Source organism: Nicotiana tabacum, chromosome 9, assembly GCF_000715075.1.
Source record: "Nicotiana tabacum cultivar K326 chromosome 9, ASM71507v2, whole genome shotgun sequence".
NCBI classification, from domain to species: Eukaryota; Viridiplantae; Streptophyta; class Magnoliopsida; order Solanales; family Solanaceae; genus Nicotiana; species Nicotiana tabacum.
Genome location: NC_134088.1, coordinates 102,575,117 through 102,593,534, shown reverse-complemented (window position 1 = coordinate 102,593,534; position 18,418 = coordinate 102,575,117). Strand labels below are relative to the sequence as shown.

The 18,418-nt window shown below is 37.4% G+C and overlaps 1 protein-coding gene across 2 annotated transcripts; it reads left to right on the top strand.

Moving 5' to 3' along the window:
* The first annotated feature begins 8,590 nt into the window (after window positions 1-8,590).
* LOC107780916 (peptidyl-prolyl cis-trans isomerase CYP71) lies at window positions 8,591-17,746 on the top strand. Of its 2 annotated transcripts, none has more exons than XM_016601534.2 (14): window positions 8,591-8,988; window positions 11,591-11,676; window positions 11,793-11,881; window positions 11,983-12,222; window positions 12,357-12,478; window positions 13,026-13,101; window positions 13,287-13,394; window positions 13,522-13,698; window positions 13,841-14,058; window positions 14,536-14,668; window positions 15,236-15,459; window positions 16,558-16,711; window positions 16,962-17,081; window positions 17,399-17,746. In XM_016601534.2, the coding sequence occupies exons 1-13, from the start codon at window positions 8,816-8,818 to the stop codon at window positions 17,043-17,045; spliced, it is 1,884 nt and encodes a 627-aa protein (XP_016457020.1). In that variant the 5' UTR covers window positions 8,591-8,815; the 3' UTR covers window positions 17,046-17,081; window positions 17,399-17,746. The 2 variants fall into 2 exon arrangements, with proteins under 2 accessions (XP_016457020.1, XP_016457019.1); XM_016601533.2 differs by having other exon boundaries at window positions 17,262-17,746.
* The last annotated feature ends 672 nt before the right edge of the window (window positions 17,747-18,418 follow it).

The window sequence follows — 18,418 nt, the reverse complement described above, 5'->3', positions numbered from 1 at the left end:
TTCGTAGTTGATTTATTTTAGTGTAGCTAGAATTTTTCTTTTCGTTTTTAGGTACTAACAAGTTTGCAGGTAATTTTGGGCAAGTCGAGCAGAGTTTTCAGCGTCACATGAAGGAAACCAGGCGGGGGAGCTCGCCTCGTGAGGGTTGAGGCGAGGTATAGCTGGCGAAGGAGCTCGCCTCGCCTGGGGTAAGGCCAGGTACACCAGGCGCTAAGCCTCGCGTCGCATGGGTTGAGTCCAGGTACTTCACACATTAAGTCGCGTGCCTCAAGCTCCCAAGCTCACGTTAGAGCTGGCGAGGCAAGGGATTACGCAAGGTACATAGGCAGGCGCCGCCATGTAAGGAATTTTGGACTTGTTTTAAATTTTTTTTTTGGTTCCCTTATATTACTCTAACCCCCCAATTACACGCCCAACCTAAACTAAACAAAATAAAACCCTAAGGTAAACACTCAAACTTCTCCTAGTTCCTCAAACACTCAAGCAAACTCATCTAAGGCAAATCACTGCTCAAAAGAAAAATTCCTCCCTCTCACACACTCACGTCAGTTAACACTGCCAAACCCCTTCCCTTCACAACCCCCATTGAAGACAAGAAATATTAGGCAATTCAAAGGCAATTCCTTCTTCTTAAAGCATACAAGGTATGATTTTTATCTCTCTCCTTTGCAATTTCGAGTTGGATGCAGGTATGAAATTAGCCACACAAAAAAATTGGGGTTATTCTTCATTGTAATAATGTATTTGTGTGTCCCAGCCCCATGAACCCCATAAGAATGGTATTGATATTGTATGAACACGTGGTGGTACGGAACGCCCAAGCCGATTTGGGAGGGTGAGGCAATCCCTCACCCCTACAAGAACTTCCATGGCACTAGTGTATGCTAAGTGTTTGCTATAATGCCTCAATGGCATTCCTTGTCCCCATTGGAGCCCGAGTCTCCGTGATTAATAGACTAGTGTTATGTAGTCGCGCACCACATTAAATATTAAGTGTGGGGTGCCTCACTGGTAGCCCGATGCTTCAAAATCAAAGGAAGCACCCATGTGTTGTGGTTTATTTCTCATGTTAAGAAAATTCGAGGTGAAGTCTGAGTAACCTCGAAAATTTGGGCAAGACTATGTGTGTCATATCGTAATGCAGTTTTAACTGATTGATGATTACTTGTGTAGGCACGAATATGCCTCTGAGAAAAGATACCGGCAAAGGAAAGGCTACTTCCACTGCTCCGGCTAAAGCAAAAGAGACCTCCGCACCTCCCCCCAAAGAAGAGAAAAGGGGGAGAAGCTACCTCCAGTTGAGATGAAGGAGCACAAGCTGTGGCAGTTGTAGCAGCCATGCGTCCACAACCCCAAGACCAACGGGAGTTTGGCATCATAAGCATACCCCCGCATACTAAGGATTGGTACAGGCGTTGTAGGCCTAAACATGTACATCCGGAGGCCGCTATCCATGAGCGCCGACTGCAAGCAAAGTACCAGGCTATTTGGAGGGGCATCCATGATTTGGGGTTAAGCTATCTCTTTAAGAACACAGGGGATATTAATCTCAATCTAGTGAGGGAATTCTATGTAGGGTTTGATCCACAGGATACCGAACAGCTGGTGTCGATTCGTGGACGGTTGATAAACTTTTCAGCCACAGACATATATAACTTTTTAGGTGCTCCATATGTTCCTGTGGAGTCATTAGACTACTTCATTCACTATCCTACATATAGAGAGTTGAGACACACGTTATGTGGTGTCAATTCTATGGTAGCGTGGATCCGTGATAAGAAAACAAATCGGCACAAGAAGTTCCCCAAAAATAAGATGAGGGCGAAGGCTCAAATTTGGTTGAAACTGATTAATGCACGGCTCCTACCGTGCAATCATGACACGCTCATTCGCTGAGAGAGGACTTGTGTTATCTATTTCCTCATGACGGGTCAAAGGGTGAATGTGGGTCATCTGATTCGCTACCAAATATCTTCGGTAAGAACGAGTAAGAAGGTTGATTGAATGTCATTTGCCAATTTTTTGACTCAGTTCTTAAGACACGAGGAGATTGAGGAGGAGACAGAGTTTGACCACATTATTGATCAGCCCATACGACAGACAGACATCACTAGTATCCGGGTGAAGGAAGAGACTGATATGCCATCATTGACAGGTGCCGAGCGCAATGCTCGTGATGATAATTTATGGCCCATTTCTATGGGATGATGGATTTGCAGCTGAGGATAGGTGGCGGCCAGCTACTATAGCAGAGAGGGACATATTGGAGGAGTGGTTCCCACTCAACGCTCATGCTCAGCAACTGGTTGGGCTAGGTGATGGATACAGACTCCCAGAAGATGAGGATGTCAACATACCTGAGCAGTTTGAGGCCGAGCCAGAGCAGTCAGATGATGAGGATGATGAGGAGGAGGAGGAGGAAGCACAAGATGAAGAGTGGGCAGCCTCAAAGGATGAGGGCGACGATGCAGCATGACTAGGGAGTTTGTCCTTACACTCTACTTAGTTTTCTTGTTTTGTCATTTTGTGCATGCACTGAGGACAATGCATGATCTAAATGTGGGGTGGGGACTTGTAAATATTAATGTTGCTTAGTTATTTTTATTATTTTAGTAAGTGTCGTAGTTGTTTTAGTTGATTGTTTTAAATATTAGCTTAGTTAATTGTTTTAGTTATTTGTTTTTAGTTATTCGTTGTTAGTAAAAAAAAAATATAGAAAAAAATTGGACTCTTCCGGACGATGGATCTCTTAGACAGTTTTCTTGAGGGAAGTAAGTCTAAAGAAAAACAAACCAAAAAGATTTTCTTGTAGGTAGTGTAGTAATTCCCCATTGATTTTTCTTTGGGCCGCGGTTCTTTTTCAAGGGCTTTTAGTTGAACCGGGTGTAGTTAGTTTTAATTTTTAGGAGTAGGAACCAAGGGTCTATGCATTTAATTGCAGCAATATCTCTTAGCTTTGGTATGCCTCGAGAATAGTTAGTACTATGGTTGTGACGCTTATGCTCGATTTTTGACTCTAGTATAAGTACCTTAAATCAGAGATTCTTAATTTTGTTTAACTGCTTAGACTGGAGTGTCGCGATGAAACCAATCCTGAGTGAGTTATGTGACATGTTTGTGTGAGGTTTTGTAGGTATTTTGTACATTGCATTTGATGTCAAGCAAAAAAGTAGTCTTGTTCAGTCTAGGAAGTGATATAGGCGTTTCTTTGTTAAGCCAGATATATATATAGTTTACCCACCTAAATGTTATGTATCGTAGTTAACCCCTTTGAGCCTATAATCATGTTTCTTTGGTAACCACATTACAAGTCGTACCTCTTTGTTTGAATTGACCATAAATTTGAACCTTGTCACCTCTCATGAGCACTTGAATGGTGATGAATTATGTAAAAGTTAAAGTGTGGTGTGGTGGGTTGGCTTTTGAGTGGAACAATTGAAATGAGGAGAAAGTTGCATTGTCTTGAAAAAAAAGATGTCAATAAAAGCCACTTGAAGAGAAAGAAGAGAGAAAAATGATAATAGTATATTGTATGAAAAAAAATTCTTGATGATAGTGGCTAGTGATATATTTGTGCTTAAAGAAGTATGGGGTAATATAATTTGAAGTGAAGGTGGAATATTGGGTTTGACATAAGTATGAGTTGTTGTATTAAGGTATATGTATTAAAGTGCTTAAGGGAGGTGTAGTTACTCATATCCAAATATATCATACCCGACCCGCAGCCTACATTACAACCAATGAAAGTCCTACTTGATCTTAGACTGAATGAACTCAATTAGTAGAGTATTACACTACGGGCAAGCCTATGGTGCATCATGTGTGGCATATGAATGTTATTTCTTAGAGCTAGTGAATTTTTCCTATCTTGAGTTCCTACGTTCTTAAAATTCATGGTGTGTGGAACTAAGCTCTTTGATTGGGTGAGGGAACGTCATTCATAAGGGAAAGGTAATGTCGTTGACCTCCATGTTGGAGTAAGTGAGTAAATTGTGAATAAGGCATGGTATTTGTGAGTAAAAATATCTTAAGGCGAGGATGTTACACCTTTGGGCTTAGACTATTTTAAATATTCTTGGTATAATGAGTTAAGGGAATTGTTTAGAAAGGTTGTGTCTACAAGTGTAGTTTGATTGCTCGAGGACGAGCAATGTTTAAGTATGGGGTATTGATATGTGGCTATAATTTTATAGTTTAGCACATTATTCGCCTTGCATTTTATATGCTTTAATGATAAATTATACTTTATTTGTGCGTAATAGAGTCTATTTTATGTGTAGGTGTATTGGAGATGAAAGTAGAACAAAAGGAATAAGTAAAGTCTAAAGCGTGCTCGAAAACAATTGAAAAGAAGAAAGAAAGAAGTGAGCAGCCGACAAATGAAAAGATGGCGGAGCCAGGCCTAGAGCAGGCGTTAGAGCAGGCGGGGTGAGGCTTCCACCTCGCGTTAAGGCTGGCGACGCCAGGCTTGGGGCGAGCTCCACCAAGCATTGAAGCTGGCGATGCCAGGTCTGGGGCGAGCTTCAGCTTGCGTGAAGCCTCGCGAGGCCAGGTCTGAGGCACGCACATTCCGAACTTTGAAGGCTTATTTCGTCTCCTGGTTTCACTAGGACTTGGCCTACGCATTTAGGTCTTTTCCTACACATATAAATAGACCTAAAACGCCACTTTTGAAGGAGGTTTTGGCAATTGGAGGCAAGGATAGCTTGTGGAACAACCGTTGGAACCTAGACTCATCGATTTCTACATCCTTTTATCCTTACTTTGTAATTTAATTATGCAAAATATTGTGGATATTGTTACTATGAGCATGAGTAGCTAAACTCCTAATCTAGGGTTTTGATGGAACCTATTGGAGGATGATTTTTCTGTTACGTTAATATAGATTTGTCGTAGTATTTTCTCTATTTGTTCAACTATAATATTATAGTGGTTGATTGAAGGGCCCTCAATTGGCTGTGCCTATTTAGTATGTATTACTCGGGAGAGAGTGCATATTTAGATAGTTGTTGAATAACATCACTCTTAACGTATATGAGAGATCAATACAAAGGGTTTAAAGGTGGATTAGGGATAACGAAACCTTGGTGCGAACCGAGTGAGCCGTACTTAATGCCAGCTAGCGTAATTCGGGAAAATATGTCTAGTAAATTGTGATAATTACTCGGGAGAGAGTTACGACAGTCAGAGTGCTCATGATCAATAGAAAAGACTTAGGCGAATTTATAGAAATCGTAGCGGAAAAGATTCCGACAGTAGGAGAAATCACAACCTTAGATCATTCCAATTCTTGTCTACAACTCGTTAGTAGTTAGTTATTAATTGTTGCACTTTCATTACGTAATATTTAGTTAGTAAACATCCAAATTATTACTAAGATATTTCTGAAGATTGATTGCGTGAGTTCGTGCGAGTCTAGTAGTTGTGTTTGATAGGTTAATTTCCCGTGGGATTCGACTCCGGACTTATTAGTCGGAATATATTTGCAACGACCGCTTAGTCCTTTTTATAAGGCATAGTTGGGCGGGATCAATGCCTCCAATAGATTTCTCGTGAAATTTCAGTCAAGTTAACTTTTTGAATCACTCCATTTGACCTTATAATGAAGCAGATATGTTGGTTTCAATATTTTAAAATAGTGCAGATTTTTAAATAAGAATTCAGTGGCAATTTCGTAATTAATCTGAAAATTCTTGCAACGCAATTCTTAGTAAAATGACCATAAATTTCTCATACGATGTCGAAATTAGATGATTTAAGTTGCTATGGTTCCAAAATTACGATACGGATATAATGGTTTAGTCGAAACATGAATCAAAGGTCATTTGCTCAATATGGTAACCTTTATGCTAAAATCGACGTCGAAACTCAAAACGATCACCATACAACCCAAACTTATCAAAGTCATCGGAATTTAACCAAACGTTGTGGACATGTCCAAAATCATCATACAAACTTATCAGAATAATTAAAATCCGATTCCGAATCTGTTTACCCAAAAGTCAAAACTTGGTCAACTCTTCCAACTTAAAGCTTCAAAAACGAGAATCATTCTTCCAAATCAATCCCGAACCACTTGAAAATCGAAACCAGCCATACACGCAAGTCGTAATACATTATATGAAGCTAATCAAAGTCTCAACCCACCGAATAGAACGCCAAAACTCAAAATGACCGGTCGGATCGTTACAACAGAGATTAGCAATATCCATTTTATAGCCATGAGCTAACTTGATGGTAACCGTTTTGCTTTGTTGGAAACGGGTTTTGGTTGAAAACGATTTTTTGGCCTTTTAGTTGTAATTTTGTTGCAGAATATCTTCCATTTTCTTTTGTTGATACTTTCTGCTTCTTGCTTTTACTTTATTGTATTTCTTCCTTGAAATCTTACTTGGCCTTACACCACTACCTTTGCACTCTTTCCTGCATTATTTAGTTAAAAATACGGAAAAGATTTGATAATTTTTATGCTTTTACAAGGATAATCATATATTTAAAATCTAGCAAAATACACTTATCAAATTCTGCACACTTAAAACCTTTGCTCGTCCCGAGGAAAGAAAATAGAGATTAATATAAAAAAACGTTTTTCTTTTATCTTTTTTATTTTTTATTTTATTTTTTCCCATTTCATTGTTGTTTTTCACTTTTTTTCTTTTTGGTAAAGTTTTGCATTCTTTTTCAATTTTATTTTGATTTGTTATTTTTTTATAGTTATTTTTTCTTTTATTTTATTCTTTTTACTTATTCTTTCTTGTAATAATCTTTCACTCTTTTTCACTTTATTATCGTCATAGATTTTGAAATGAGAATAAAAATACGACAAAAAAGTGTGAGAAAGACTATGATAACTCTCACCAATAAAAGGCAAATTAAGCTAATTTAGTCATGAGGGAGAGCCTTACTAGCAATTAATCGCATTGTTAAAAATATTTAATACCTTGTCAAAACTTTTACCCCTCGTTTGGATGGTTGTTACCCGCTGTATCGTATCCTATCGTTATTATAATTACAATGTTTGTTTTGATTGTTACTTAAAATTTATTGTATTGTATTATTAAATCTATTGTTACGTAATAACAAAAAGAGCCATCGTAACAACCGATTTGATGTGGTCGGATCGTTACCTATTTTTCTTTCCAACTATACCCTTATTTATTACTTATTAATCCTACTTTACCCTTTTCCTTATTTTATTATTTTAACTCCAAGTCCAACCTAAACCTACTATCTTCGTTCATACTCCCGTAAGATTTTGGTTAGTTCTGCCGCTTTTGTTTATTATGGTTCTTCCATTGTTCTACTTTTTTTATTCCTAATAATTGTTAACTTTTTTCTTTGATTAGGTTTCTGGTCTTGTTTTCAAGATACAAGATACAGGTACTTTTCTCTCCTTTAATTTTAATTGTATTCTCTAAAATTAAAGGTATACATACGTTACTATAAATTAAAATACAATAAGAGGATATTTACTTGAGTAGAAGAACTTGTCCAAACAAATTATTAAGAACCAAATCATTAATCTTAATGTATAAATTGAACATCTTAAAAAGAATAGCTCTAGCAGACAATCTAACTTATTTTCGCACAAATTGAAGCTATTTTTCCGTAACATGGTGTTTTTTAATTTTTAAATCTTTTTTTTTTTAGCAAAAAGTTGATATTTTATTTTGAAGTTGGAGAAGTGAGGGGTTGTCTTCACTCAAAAACTCTTCTTTTACTTAGGGATAGCAATGGGGCGGTGCGGTTACAAGCTTCACAGGACAGGACGAGGATGTGCTTATGCGGGGGCGGGACAAGGCGGGGCGTAACTTCAATTTTTTCAAAACTATCCGGGGCGGGGGCGGGGTGGGTTATACCTCAATGCGATCTGTCTCTTTTGGTCTGTCCGGATTGATAGTGAATTCTATTTTTTGAGTCTATACAATTTTTTAATTGATAATAAAGTTGGTCTTTTTTATCTCGAGGCATTTAGAAAATCTATGTGTAAGTGCTTTTTTATAATTTATTCTGACATCATATGCCGTAAAACAGTTAGTCATATATGATTAAACAAAAAATACTTTATTCCATCAGACATGATAAAAACGGGATGAAGTCTTTTTTCTATTTTTTTTTTAAAAATTAGATAACAAAAGCAGTTTATTACAAATCGAACAAAGAACTCACGATAAAGACGAATTTGTTGTGATTCAATGACAATTTTAATATGTTGAATCTGCTTCCAAAATCTATCCAAATATTTTTAAATTTATGAATAGGCAAATAATAAAGTAAAGGGAGAAAAAGTGTATGTGGGGCGGGACGGGACGGGTTGAACCACAGAAATATGCCATATGGGGCGGGGCGGGGCATGTTAAATTTTTTACGGGTTAAAGTTAAACCCGCACCGCTCCGCCTCGTTTGCCATCCCTACTTTTACTCACAAGATGTTCAAAACTTCAAAAGAAAACTATACCGATAACACAGAAACTTAAAAAAGAAAAAAAGTTCTTCTCGAAAAAGTTTTGAGAGAAAACCGTCATAGTTAAAACATGTGGACTGATCTGACGAAAAATAATAAATCGTGTGGACTAAAACATAATTTTACATTTTCACTCAGAAAAGGATCCGAATTCCGAACCCTATTGCTTCAACTCGGTTAAAAAGAACCCGATTTCTGAGTCAAATCGACCGGGGACTCACTCCAACAGCATCTATAAGCTCAGCACCTTTCAAACTACAAAAATTTTCTAACTTTCTTACAACATTTTCTGCAACAAATCGGAGTGAGTTCAAAACCCTAGAAAAGCAGTAGCTATTGCAAAGGAGATTGATGGAGGAAGGAGTTCAGAATGAGAACGAAAATCCGCCGTCGGCGGCAGCGACGGCGGTGGAGGAGACCGAAGATGAGACGGTTATTGGACCGGGTCCAGCTCCTCATGTTAGTAAGAAGCGTCCTCTCCAGTTTGAGCAAGCCTATCTCGATTCCCTTCCTTCGGCCAACTTGTAAGTAGTACTATCAACGATCGAGATGTTTTAAGTGTATATTTTCGGTTTGTTTTGTGTTTAGGGTCTATTTTTCAGTATTTTCTAATACTTGATTCTTATTTCATATTTTTTCCACATAAGTTATGTTTGTATTGGCAATGGAGTTCAATATTGTAAACCACACAATGCATTTGTTATGCATTATTGTATACCGAAAATCAAACGGTGTATTATATAATTTTTGGGATCATGGTAGTGGCCGCGCCAGCTTGCGCTCAACAATACCGGTACTTCTCCACCAAAGCTTAGGCAGATGGGAAGATAAACCTAGTGTTTTTTGCCTCCGCTTGGACCGGAAGCCTAGTTTTCAAGGTTTCTTACCACTTCATTGACCGCTAAGTCGCGCCCTTGAGTGTGAATGTTGTATTAGTATTGAGAGACTAAATTAGTAATGTAAAGATTTATGCATATTAATAATTGAGAATTTTATGTCCAGATTATTTTTTCTTGTGCGGTCAACCAAACAACTCCAAGTGCTCTGGGTGCTTAGTATTGTGGACACTTGTTGGTGGAGAGAGACTGTTCTGTTGGGAGTTATCAGATTCTGGCTTTTACAGTTGTTACAATTTGTAATCTTAGGACCTCTCTGAAATGCTTAATGGTGGCATTGTTCTAATTTGGCTAATTCAAGTTTATATAGGTTTCTGGGGTTGAGCATATGATAGCAAATTTCTTGCTAATTAGCTGGGACAAAAATGTGTTCGTACTTCCGTTGTATTTTCAATGCGATGCTGTTGTTTAGAGAGGTCAGCATTTATCAATCAAATTGCCATCTTTAATTATAAGACAAGGATGGAGATATGAGTGAAAAAAAGACCAAACAAAAGATAGATTATAGACACGAAAATCAAAGAGATATTAAATAAAAAGGGAATTTACAAGCAACCCAAGGTATATTTAACCTTTGAACCTCAAATATAATCCCAAAAAATTAAAGGTAAAATACAAGAAATTAACAAAGGAACATGGAACCAATACTTTACATTCAACAAACCACCATGGGTATTTGAAACCTAAGACTTCAAATTGAAATTAAAGTATAGTTCCAAATCAACTAAAAGGATAGTTGAATTACCATAAAGACTACTCAACTTGAATGGCAATCCATGGAAGTTCACTGAAGAACATATGGTTCTTCCCTAAAAACTCACAAGAGAGTAATCTCAATTCATCAAAGTTCAGTGCTAAGGCCCACCTAACTTGAAAATATTAAAAAGTTGCAAAATGGCATAGCGCTGATTGATGGCCGAAATTCCCCTCTCTAAACCCTCTAACGTGCTGCATTGGCTGAACAGTTCTTCACATTGGGTGCCTGGTGATTATTCGGGGTGTAGCCCTACGTCCAGTCAATAGTCCCTGGAAGCTGAATTCCAAGATTTGGTTGAAATGCTTTACAAGCAGAGCACATCTTATGCGAGTTCGGACTTATTTAGGTTTTTTTTTTTTTGGGGGGGGGGGGGGGGGGTTGCTTTTAGTGAAGTCATATCATCATCATAAGCCCTTGGTAAGGGAGGAGTAGGGTTTTCCAGATTTATTGGTTTGGATTCCTAGTGCACCAAGAGAAGTGTTCTCTTTACTTGGTTGGCAGTGAAGGAAGCAACTTTGACGACCGAGAAAGTGAGAGAAAGGCAGATTACATAAGTTAGCTGGTGCTTCATGTGTAAATATTCTGGTTAAGATGTTCCTCTCCCTGCATAGTATGCTGGAAATTCGCTTGTGGTGTGAGTTTTGAGATGACTCTGGATATAATTGCTGATGCCAGATCAGCCAGAACAAGAAGGAAGTTTCCAAGTGCCCGGATGTTGCCCCACTAGCACCTATGTGGGTCCTGTGGAAGGGAAGAAATAGGAGAGTTTTCGAAGGGATAGATAACTACTATCTACATTTGAGGAGTAGCCTCTCATTTGCAGTTTCATTTTGGTGCACCTATGAAGTTCCAAAAGACTGGGTATCGTTTATAAAGAATCATATTATGTTGTGGATTCTCTACTTTTTAATATACAACTTGTATACGGGAGATGCTTTTATTGTTAATAAAATTATATACCTTATCAAAAAAATGTAGTTGTTGTCAACTGACATGTCGAGTTAACCTTTTGTCCAGTTAACAGTACATAACACAAACAATCATCAAACTAACTTCATTTGCCAGTCACCACTGACCACTTCCACGTACAGATCATCTGATGAATTTTGTTATTATTTTATTTTTTTTCAATTTTGGACTCTTTGGACTCTATTCCGTTATTTTCACTTATGAGTCCAAGAATCAAGTGTATATATGGTAAGCTTGGGTGCATATGATCTATTTACTCCAGCTTGATGTAAATGTAAGGATGTGTCTTTGTTTAAATGTAGGTTAAATTTATATTCTTCATGGTTGTGCCATAACTAGGAATTCCAGTATTTAGAAAACATTTCATTATTTCATCTAGCCTAAACTCTCATGAATGCTCTTGTACCTTGTTCATTACCAATTCAATAAAAGTTCTCTCTTTTTTTCTCATTTTACATGATCATATCAGATATAGAGTACTAAACCATGTAATATGCAATGCAGGTATGAAAAAAGTTACATGCACCGAGATGTAGTCACTCATGTTTCTGTGTCAGGAGCAGATTTTTTCATTAGCGGGAGTGCTGATGGTAAGGCAGGACATATGATGTTTGCACCAATTTTTTTAATTTCTTGATGTTTGCACCGAGATTTCTTCATTTCTTGATGTTTGCATAATTTACCAAATGTTCTCTTTATTGTCCAGGCCACCTGAAATTTTGGAAGAAAAAGCCCATTGGTTTCGAGTTTGCAAAACATTTTAGATCTCATCTTGGACCAATTGAAGGCCTTGCAGTAAGTAGCAATAGACTCTCTGGCAGCAGTACATTCTGCTCCTGTTTATTATCAGCATTATGATCAGAGCAATACATTAGTTTACCTAAATTCCATTGCAGGTTAGTGCTGATGGTATGCTTTGCTGTACAATCTCAAGTGACAAGTCTCTGAAAATATATGACGTAGTGAATTTCGACATGATGTCCATGATACGACTTCCATTCATACCTGGTTGTGTTGAATGGGTATATAAATTAGGGGATGTCAAAGCTAAGCTTGCTGTTAGTGATCGGAACTCCTCTGTTGTGCATATATATGATGCAAGAGCTGGTACAAATGAACCTATCATAACTAAAGAGGTATGTCCAGTAAACCATCTCAAAAGTAAAGGTTCATATGACTTCCGTGCAGTTTTAATGTCATGTTAATATGAAGTTTCTACCAGCACTCACATGACCAAATCTCTTATCCTTTTTGTTGTCCTCATCATCAGATACATTTGTGCCCCATCAAGGTCATGAAATACAATCATGTCTTTGACACTGTGATATCAGCAGATGACAAAGGGATCATTGAGTACTGGAGTCCTGCCACTCTTCAGTTCCCAGAGAATGTGTATGTTTTCAAGTTCTTACAGTAACTTACCTTGTATATGGTCCTTTTTAGGGGACAATAAATCGCATTGACTTCAGGGAGCTCAAAAGCCCCAAAATGAGTTTTAGATAGATCCAATTTGAAGAAATGGTATTACATCACTATTTACGTGATCCAAGAACTCATCTTTCCTTTTGTTAGATTGCCTTTTCTGTTTTTTTTTTTTAGGGGGTGGGGGAGTGTATCAATTTTCAAATTTTAAACATAGAGCCTTGTGAAATAGATCCTATATGACCTTTATTAGTAGATCATTTCCGCACCGTATGTTTTCCATTGTGGTTTTAGCATTTATTCATTTCCATAGAGTAGTAGTGAGAAATCAACCATTTATGTTTTCTTAAAATCAGAATCAACCATTTGTTTTTTGTTTTACACTATCTAAGAAAACACTCTAGATTATTTAATATATAGTTTTTCACACTTTCTTTGCCATGTGCAAGAGGTTGTCTCTTGCTCCTAATTGTAATAGTCACCTCTTATACTTATCTTCTTATGTTCTTGCCTGCAGGGTGAATTTTAGATTGAAGAGTGATACTAATCTCTTCGAAATTGTGAAATGCAAAACTGCTGTTTCTTCTATAGAGGTATTACAGTGAAACTAAAACCTTTTGCTGGAAATTATGTGTACTTCTGACTTTATAACTTGAATTGAAAAAGTTTCTTCTGCTATACACATCTCAAGCTAGCTAAGCAGTTTCAGATTTCTCAGTCTTAGCAATCAGTAGATAGTCTTGTAAAAGTCTTACCCTTTTCTCTTCTTTATTTCTAGGTAAGCCCTGATGGTAAACAGTTCTCTGTAACTTCACCAGATCGTAGGATTCGTATATTTTGGTTCAGGACAGGTAAACTAAGACGTGTGTATGATGAATCTCTGGAGGTAAGAGATTACTCCTTATGTGTACATACACATGTTTCTTTTACTTTCTCTTCTTTTTTTTTCTTTTTTTTTCTTTTTCTTTCTTTTTCTTTCAGGTTATAATAAATAAAAAACTCCATCTCTTTAGGTGGCACAAGATCTTCAGAGGAGTGATGTTCCTTTATATCGGCTTGAAGCTATTGATTTTGGGCGAAGGATGGCTGTGGAAAAAGAAATTGAGAAAACAGAACATGCACCACAACCTAATGCTGTTTTTGATGAAAGTTCCAACTTCATTATATATGCAACTCTCCTAGGAATTAAAGTAAGAAAATGTCCATTAGACTGTCAAGAATGCAATTATATTGCAATTCTTGGTACTTGTACCATACCGGAGTTATGAATAAGCTTCATGCTTCTTCGACTTTCATTTCTGATTTTGGGTTATTTTTTCTTTGTATTGTCAGGTTGTAAATCTCCATACGAACAAGGTATCTCGTATCCTGGGGAAGGTGGAGAGCAATGACAGGTTTTTGAGAATTGCCTTGTATCAAGGTGATAGAAGCAGTAAAAAAGTAAGAAAAATTCCTGCTGCTGCAGCAAATGCCAATGAAAGCAAGGAGCCCCTGATAGATCCGACTCTACTTTGCTGTGCTTTCAAGAAACATAGAATCTATTTGTTCAGGTATATGCGTAGTACAGAGAATGAGTAGATTGCTATCTTGAACTTTGTTGCTTTTCAATCACTGTTAATTGTATGTTGAACCTTTGAACCTGGACCTTCTCCACTGCACTAACCTGCTCAGTCTAGATTTTAGTGCTATGCTAAAGGAAACATGTTAACAGTTTTATCCAAAGTAGTCCACGTATTTTATGTTGGCTATCTCTGTAAGGTTCACAGGAATCGTTCTGATAGATGCTTACATATTAATTTTTCTACTAGAATTAGGATTTAAAGCAGTTTGAAAACAATTACGACTAATGAGAAAGTTTGAACGCACAGTTGCCTGCTGTACTCTTCACTCCTGGATGATTTAGTTTGATGTTCCATACTTCCAAAAAATGATAAAAATAGGCAGTCTTGTCATCTCATCCTTTAAGAAACCAGATTTCTTTGTTTATACTTATGCTTCACGACAGCTCATGACTTGCTCTATAACAGTCAGAGAGAACCTGAGGAACCTGATGATCCTACCAAGGGAAGAGATGTCTTTAATGAAAAGCCATCTGCCGATGAACTTTTGGCTGTATCTGACATAGGGAAGTCTGTCACTACATCCCTTCCAGATAATGTGGTGAGTTATAGTTTTATTTGCATTTATCAGATAAATATAAAATTCCGGATAGGTTTAAGGTGGATATCCTTTTCCATGAGTTCATGGGAACAGAACTCTTTAGGAGCTACAATGATTGGTATTGTTTGTGGAAATGTTTTAAGTAAGATTTCTTTCTGTCTTTTTTTTTTTTTTTTGAGAAGGAGGTTTTAAGTAAGACTTCTTGTGTGCTGCACTGCATATAAACCAAGTGAATGGATCCTGAATAATGGATTTACTTTCTTCTACTTCTGTTTTCTGATTCCTGATCAATCAATGAATGAGTTGAAAGGAAAGCATGTTACCAAACTGCTGCGTTGAGAATGGTCTTCATAAAATAGGAAATGAGATGGGCAAAGCCTATTTGTGCTCTTGGCAGTCTTTCTAACTAAAGATTAACAGTTCTTGTTTCTGCATTATTTGTGGTATACCTTAAAAGATCATATTTTTTCCAATACCACTACGCTTAGAGGCCCTTCGTTTTTTCTCTGTGCTTATCCTAGAAAATGGACACAAATTTTGCTGATTCTTTCTTTTACTCTGACCTAGGTCCTGCATACCAGTATGGGTGACATTCACATGAAGCTATACCCTGAAGAGTGTCCAAAAACAGTGGAGAACTTTACAACACACTGCAGGAACGGATACTATGACAATTTGATATTTCATCGGGTCATCAGAGGCTTTATGGTTCAGACAGGAGATCCATTAGGAGATGGCACGGGTGGCCAATCTATTTGGGGAAGGGAGTTTGAAGATGAATTCCATAAAAGGTATGTTCTGTATTTGCAGATCTTATGCATAAATACATTATAGGACATGCTTTAATTTTTGGTTATTACTTTATTTCCTCGACTCCGTACTTTCTTGATATGTCATGTTAGAGGGGCAATACTTTTGATGATGATGCTTATGCAGCTTTGGAATAATGAACATGGTGGGATGCGAGAACAGGAAGTCTAAAGGCCTGCATGATAGAACATTTTTTCCATTCGGGTGTGAAATGTATTAGGTTTAGTCGACCACATGTCATTGCTTTGAGCATCAGTCAGTTTTAAGTGATCTGCACCAATCAATGTGTGCATAAGAACCCCAATGAAAATGGTAGGAGAACGGAAGTACCCAATTTGTGGAGTAAATGGATCCATAGTAACAGTACTGTGTAATTTATTCTTGTTCTTTCAATTGCTGCTGCTTTTGTAGCAGATAATGCAATAGAAGATTGCCAATACATAGTTTTTAAACTAGGGTTGATAAATGGCCTAAACCGAAGTCGGTTTTGCTTTCCTGCTTTAATTGACTGACTGTTGACCATGATTTCATCAGTATTTGGATTTTGAAATTTTCAGTTGCAAGTAATTGTATTGTTATTCTGCCTTGCAACAGTGGCGGAACTTCCATGAATTTAACTATTAAAAGACCTAGCAATCCCATCCCCCCCCCCCAACTACCACCACCACCACCACCAAAGAGAAGGATCTTTTCATTTCTTAGCTTTTGATTTTAACATACAACTCTAATGGTTATGATTACGAAATCAACTAATCAAGTTTATTGAGAAGCCTGTACTCCACTCATGGAGCCACCTAGTGTACCTTTGGGAACGGAGCATAATACTCTTGTATATTTAACATTTGGCATAGTTTTCTTCCTGCTCGACTCTGGAGATTGTTTGCGCTTCCTTTGTTGATTCTTGGAAAAGTTTTCTTTCTAGGTTCTAGGAAGTGGACAGCTTAGTTATTGCGTGAAATAACAGCTAGCACCACCTCATTTGAATTTAACTTTATCTCTGACGTACAGCTGATAACACATTTTCTAGTTTATGCTTCAATAGGTAAAGTTAATCTGATCAATTATATTGGTCTGTGCAGCCTGCGACATGATAGACCCTTCACTGTCTCGATGGCTAATGCTGGGGCAAACACCAATGGCTCTCAATTCTTCATAACAACTGTTGCCACTCCATGGTTGGACAATAAGCACACAGTTTTTGGCAGAGTAGTAAAAGGAATGGACGTTGTACAGGTATTGGCTTCTAATTCCTCTTCCGGTCTGCGATGGATTGATTACTGAATGAATATTAGACCTGACTCAGATCTTCGACTCTGTTTAGCTGTATTTCTAGTTATTTACCAGAAAGTTTGTGAATATGCTATGGTTCCAATTTAAATGATAATTGTTGCAGTGTGTATTATGTCATTATGTGGTATTTAGTGTACGACTACTTCTTGGGACCTCATTCAGGATTTCTTTTTTTCCTTTTGGATTATGACAGTCGATAGAGAAAGTGAAGACCGACAAAAATGACAAACCATACCAGGACGTAAAAATATTAAATGTGACTGTTCCAAAGTCTTAAATGGGTTCTTGTTGCGGCTGTGCTCCATCATGGAAGGTATACAACTACTTATTCTGGATCATTGGATGGGTTAAAACAACTTATGGCGGAATCTATTGGCAGTCCTCGTTGGACCCTGATCTGACATGTAGTCTGTATAATTTTTTACTTGTGGTATACTTCTCAAATTTATTATACCATCCACTTTTCGCCTTTTGAGATTTTTTGTTCTTTTAGGGAAAGCTTATCACCATTCATGTGTTCATCAAATCGGGCCTCTGAGAGGTTGAACTTTACTTCGCTCAAGTTGAAAGGATATTTGCAACTAGGACCTGTCAGCTAATCCTGTACTGAGCCAGCATTTTCCATTCCAGATTCATTACTGGGACAGGAAGGAGCTTTGTATCAATGTTTTTGCTTTGCTGAGGTGGCTGCTAATCTATGGAGTTAATAGCTAGGTTTGCGGTACAAATCAAGATTGCATCAATCGTTATGTTGTCTCTCGACTGTGTTGCGAAGTCTCACCTATTTTACTAGTTATGTCCCGAATTGATCAGAACCCCCACGATTCTCCATTCCGTTAATTAACCTTGTGAACTTGGGTCTTTTGATGTGTCATCGGCTATTTTGATTGTAGCTGTGTAAGTTTTTTTAATTCTTTCCTTTAACTGCTGTCTGTATCATGTGATCAAAATTTTAAGAGGTGAAGTCGCTTCTATTCATCTTGCATTCTTTACTTTTTAAAGTTCCACGAACTATTTCCAATTCGATTAGATTTGAAGTGATTAACTTTGAGCTCCTAAACGTGTAGGTCCTAATTTTGCCAAAATGGATCCCTCGGTAACATCTAAACATCAAACACACAAATTACGTCTAAGGCATATTGACATTTTGACTCTTATCAAATTGTGAGCATTATGCCTATAGAGGTTCTGTCTGCAAGTTTTCACCCACAAGGTTGTAGGCAAATGTAACGCAAGGCCTAAGAATGACAACTCATGACTCACGAGACCTAACATCTACAAACCAAAGAATTTCTACATCGAGCTAAAGCTGTCCGTTTAACTTCCTCGTGCGCATGAATTTTCTACGAATCTCACGTCATTAAAAATGTAATAAAATGCTTCACTCAATACAATGCACTTAATTATACTAGGTTATTAGACAATTTTCCATGATACCATATCAGATATTACGGTATGAAGAGTTATATGTCGCAAATTAAAATAATCTAAAAAAGTAAAAAATCCTTTTCGGTGTAATGCCTCAAACACAAGTTCTTTAACGTTACCGCTTGCAGAGCTAATATTGGCCTACATTCCCTCACCAATTAATATGCATTCGTAATTCTACCCACATAATATATCCATAACAGCTCTGACATCAAAGACGAT

What these genes read in the sequence shown, in the direction of transcription:
- LOC107780916 (XM_016601534.2), top strand. Translation starts at nt 8,816, where the DNA reads ATGGAGGAAGGAGTTCAGAATGAGAACGAAAATCCGCCGTCGGCGGCA. An exon ending in TGTATGATGAATCTCTGGAG is followed by an intron (nt 13,395 to 13,521) that starts GTAAGAGATTAC and finishes CCATCTCTTTAG; the next exon opens with GTGGCACAAGATCTTCAGAG. An exon ending in CATCCCTTCCAGATAATGTG is followed by an intron (nt 14,669 to 15,235) that starts GTGAGTTATAGT and finishes ACTCTGACCTAG; the next exon opens with GTCCTGCATACCAGTATGGG.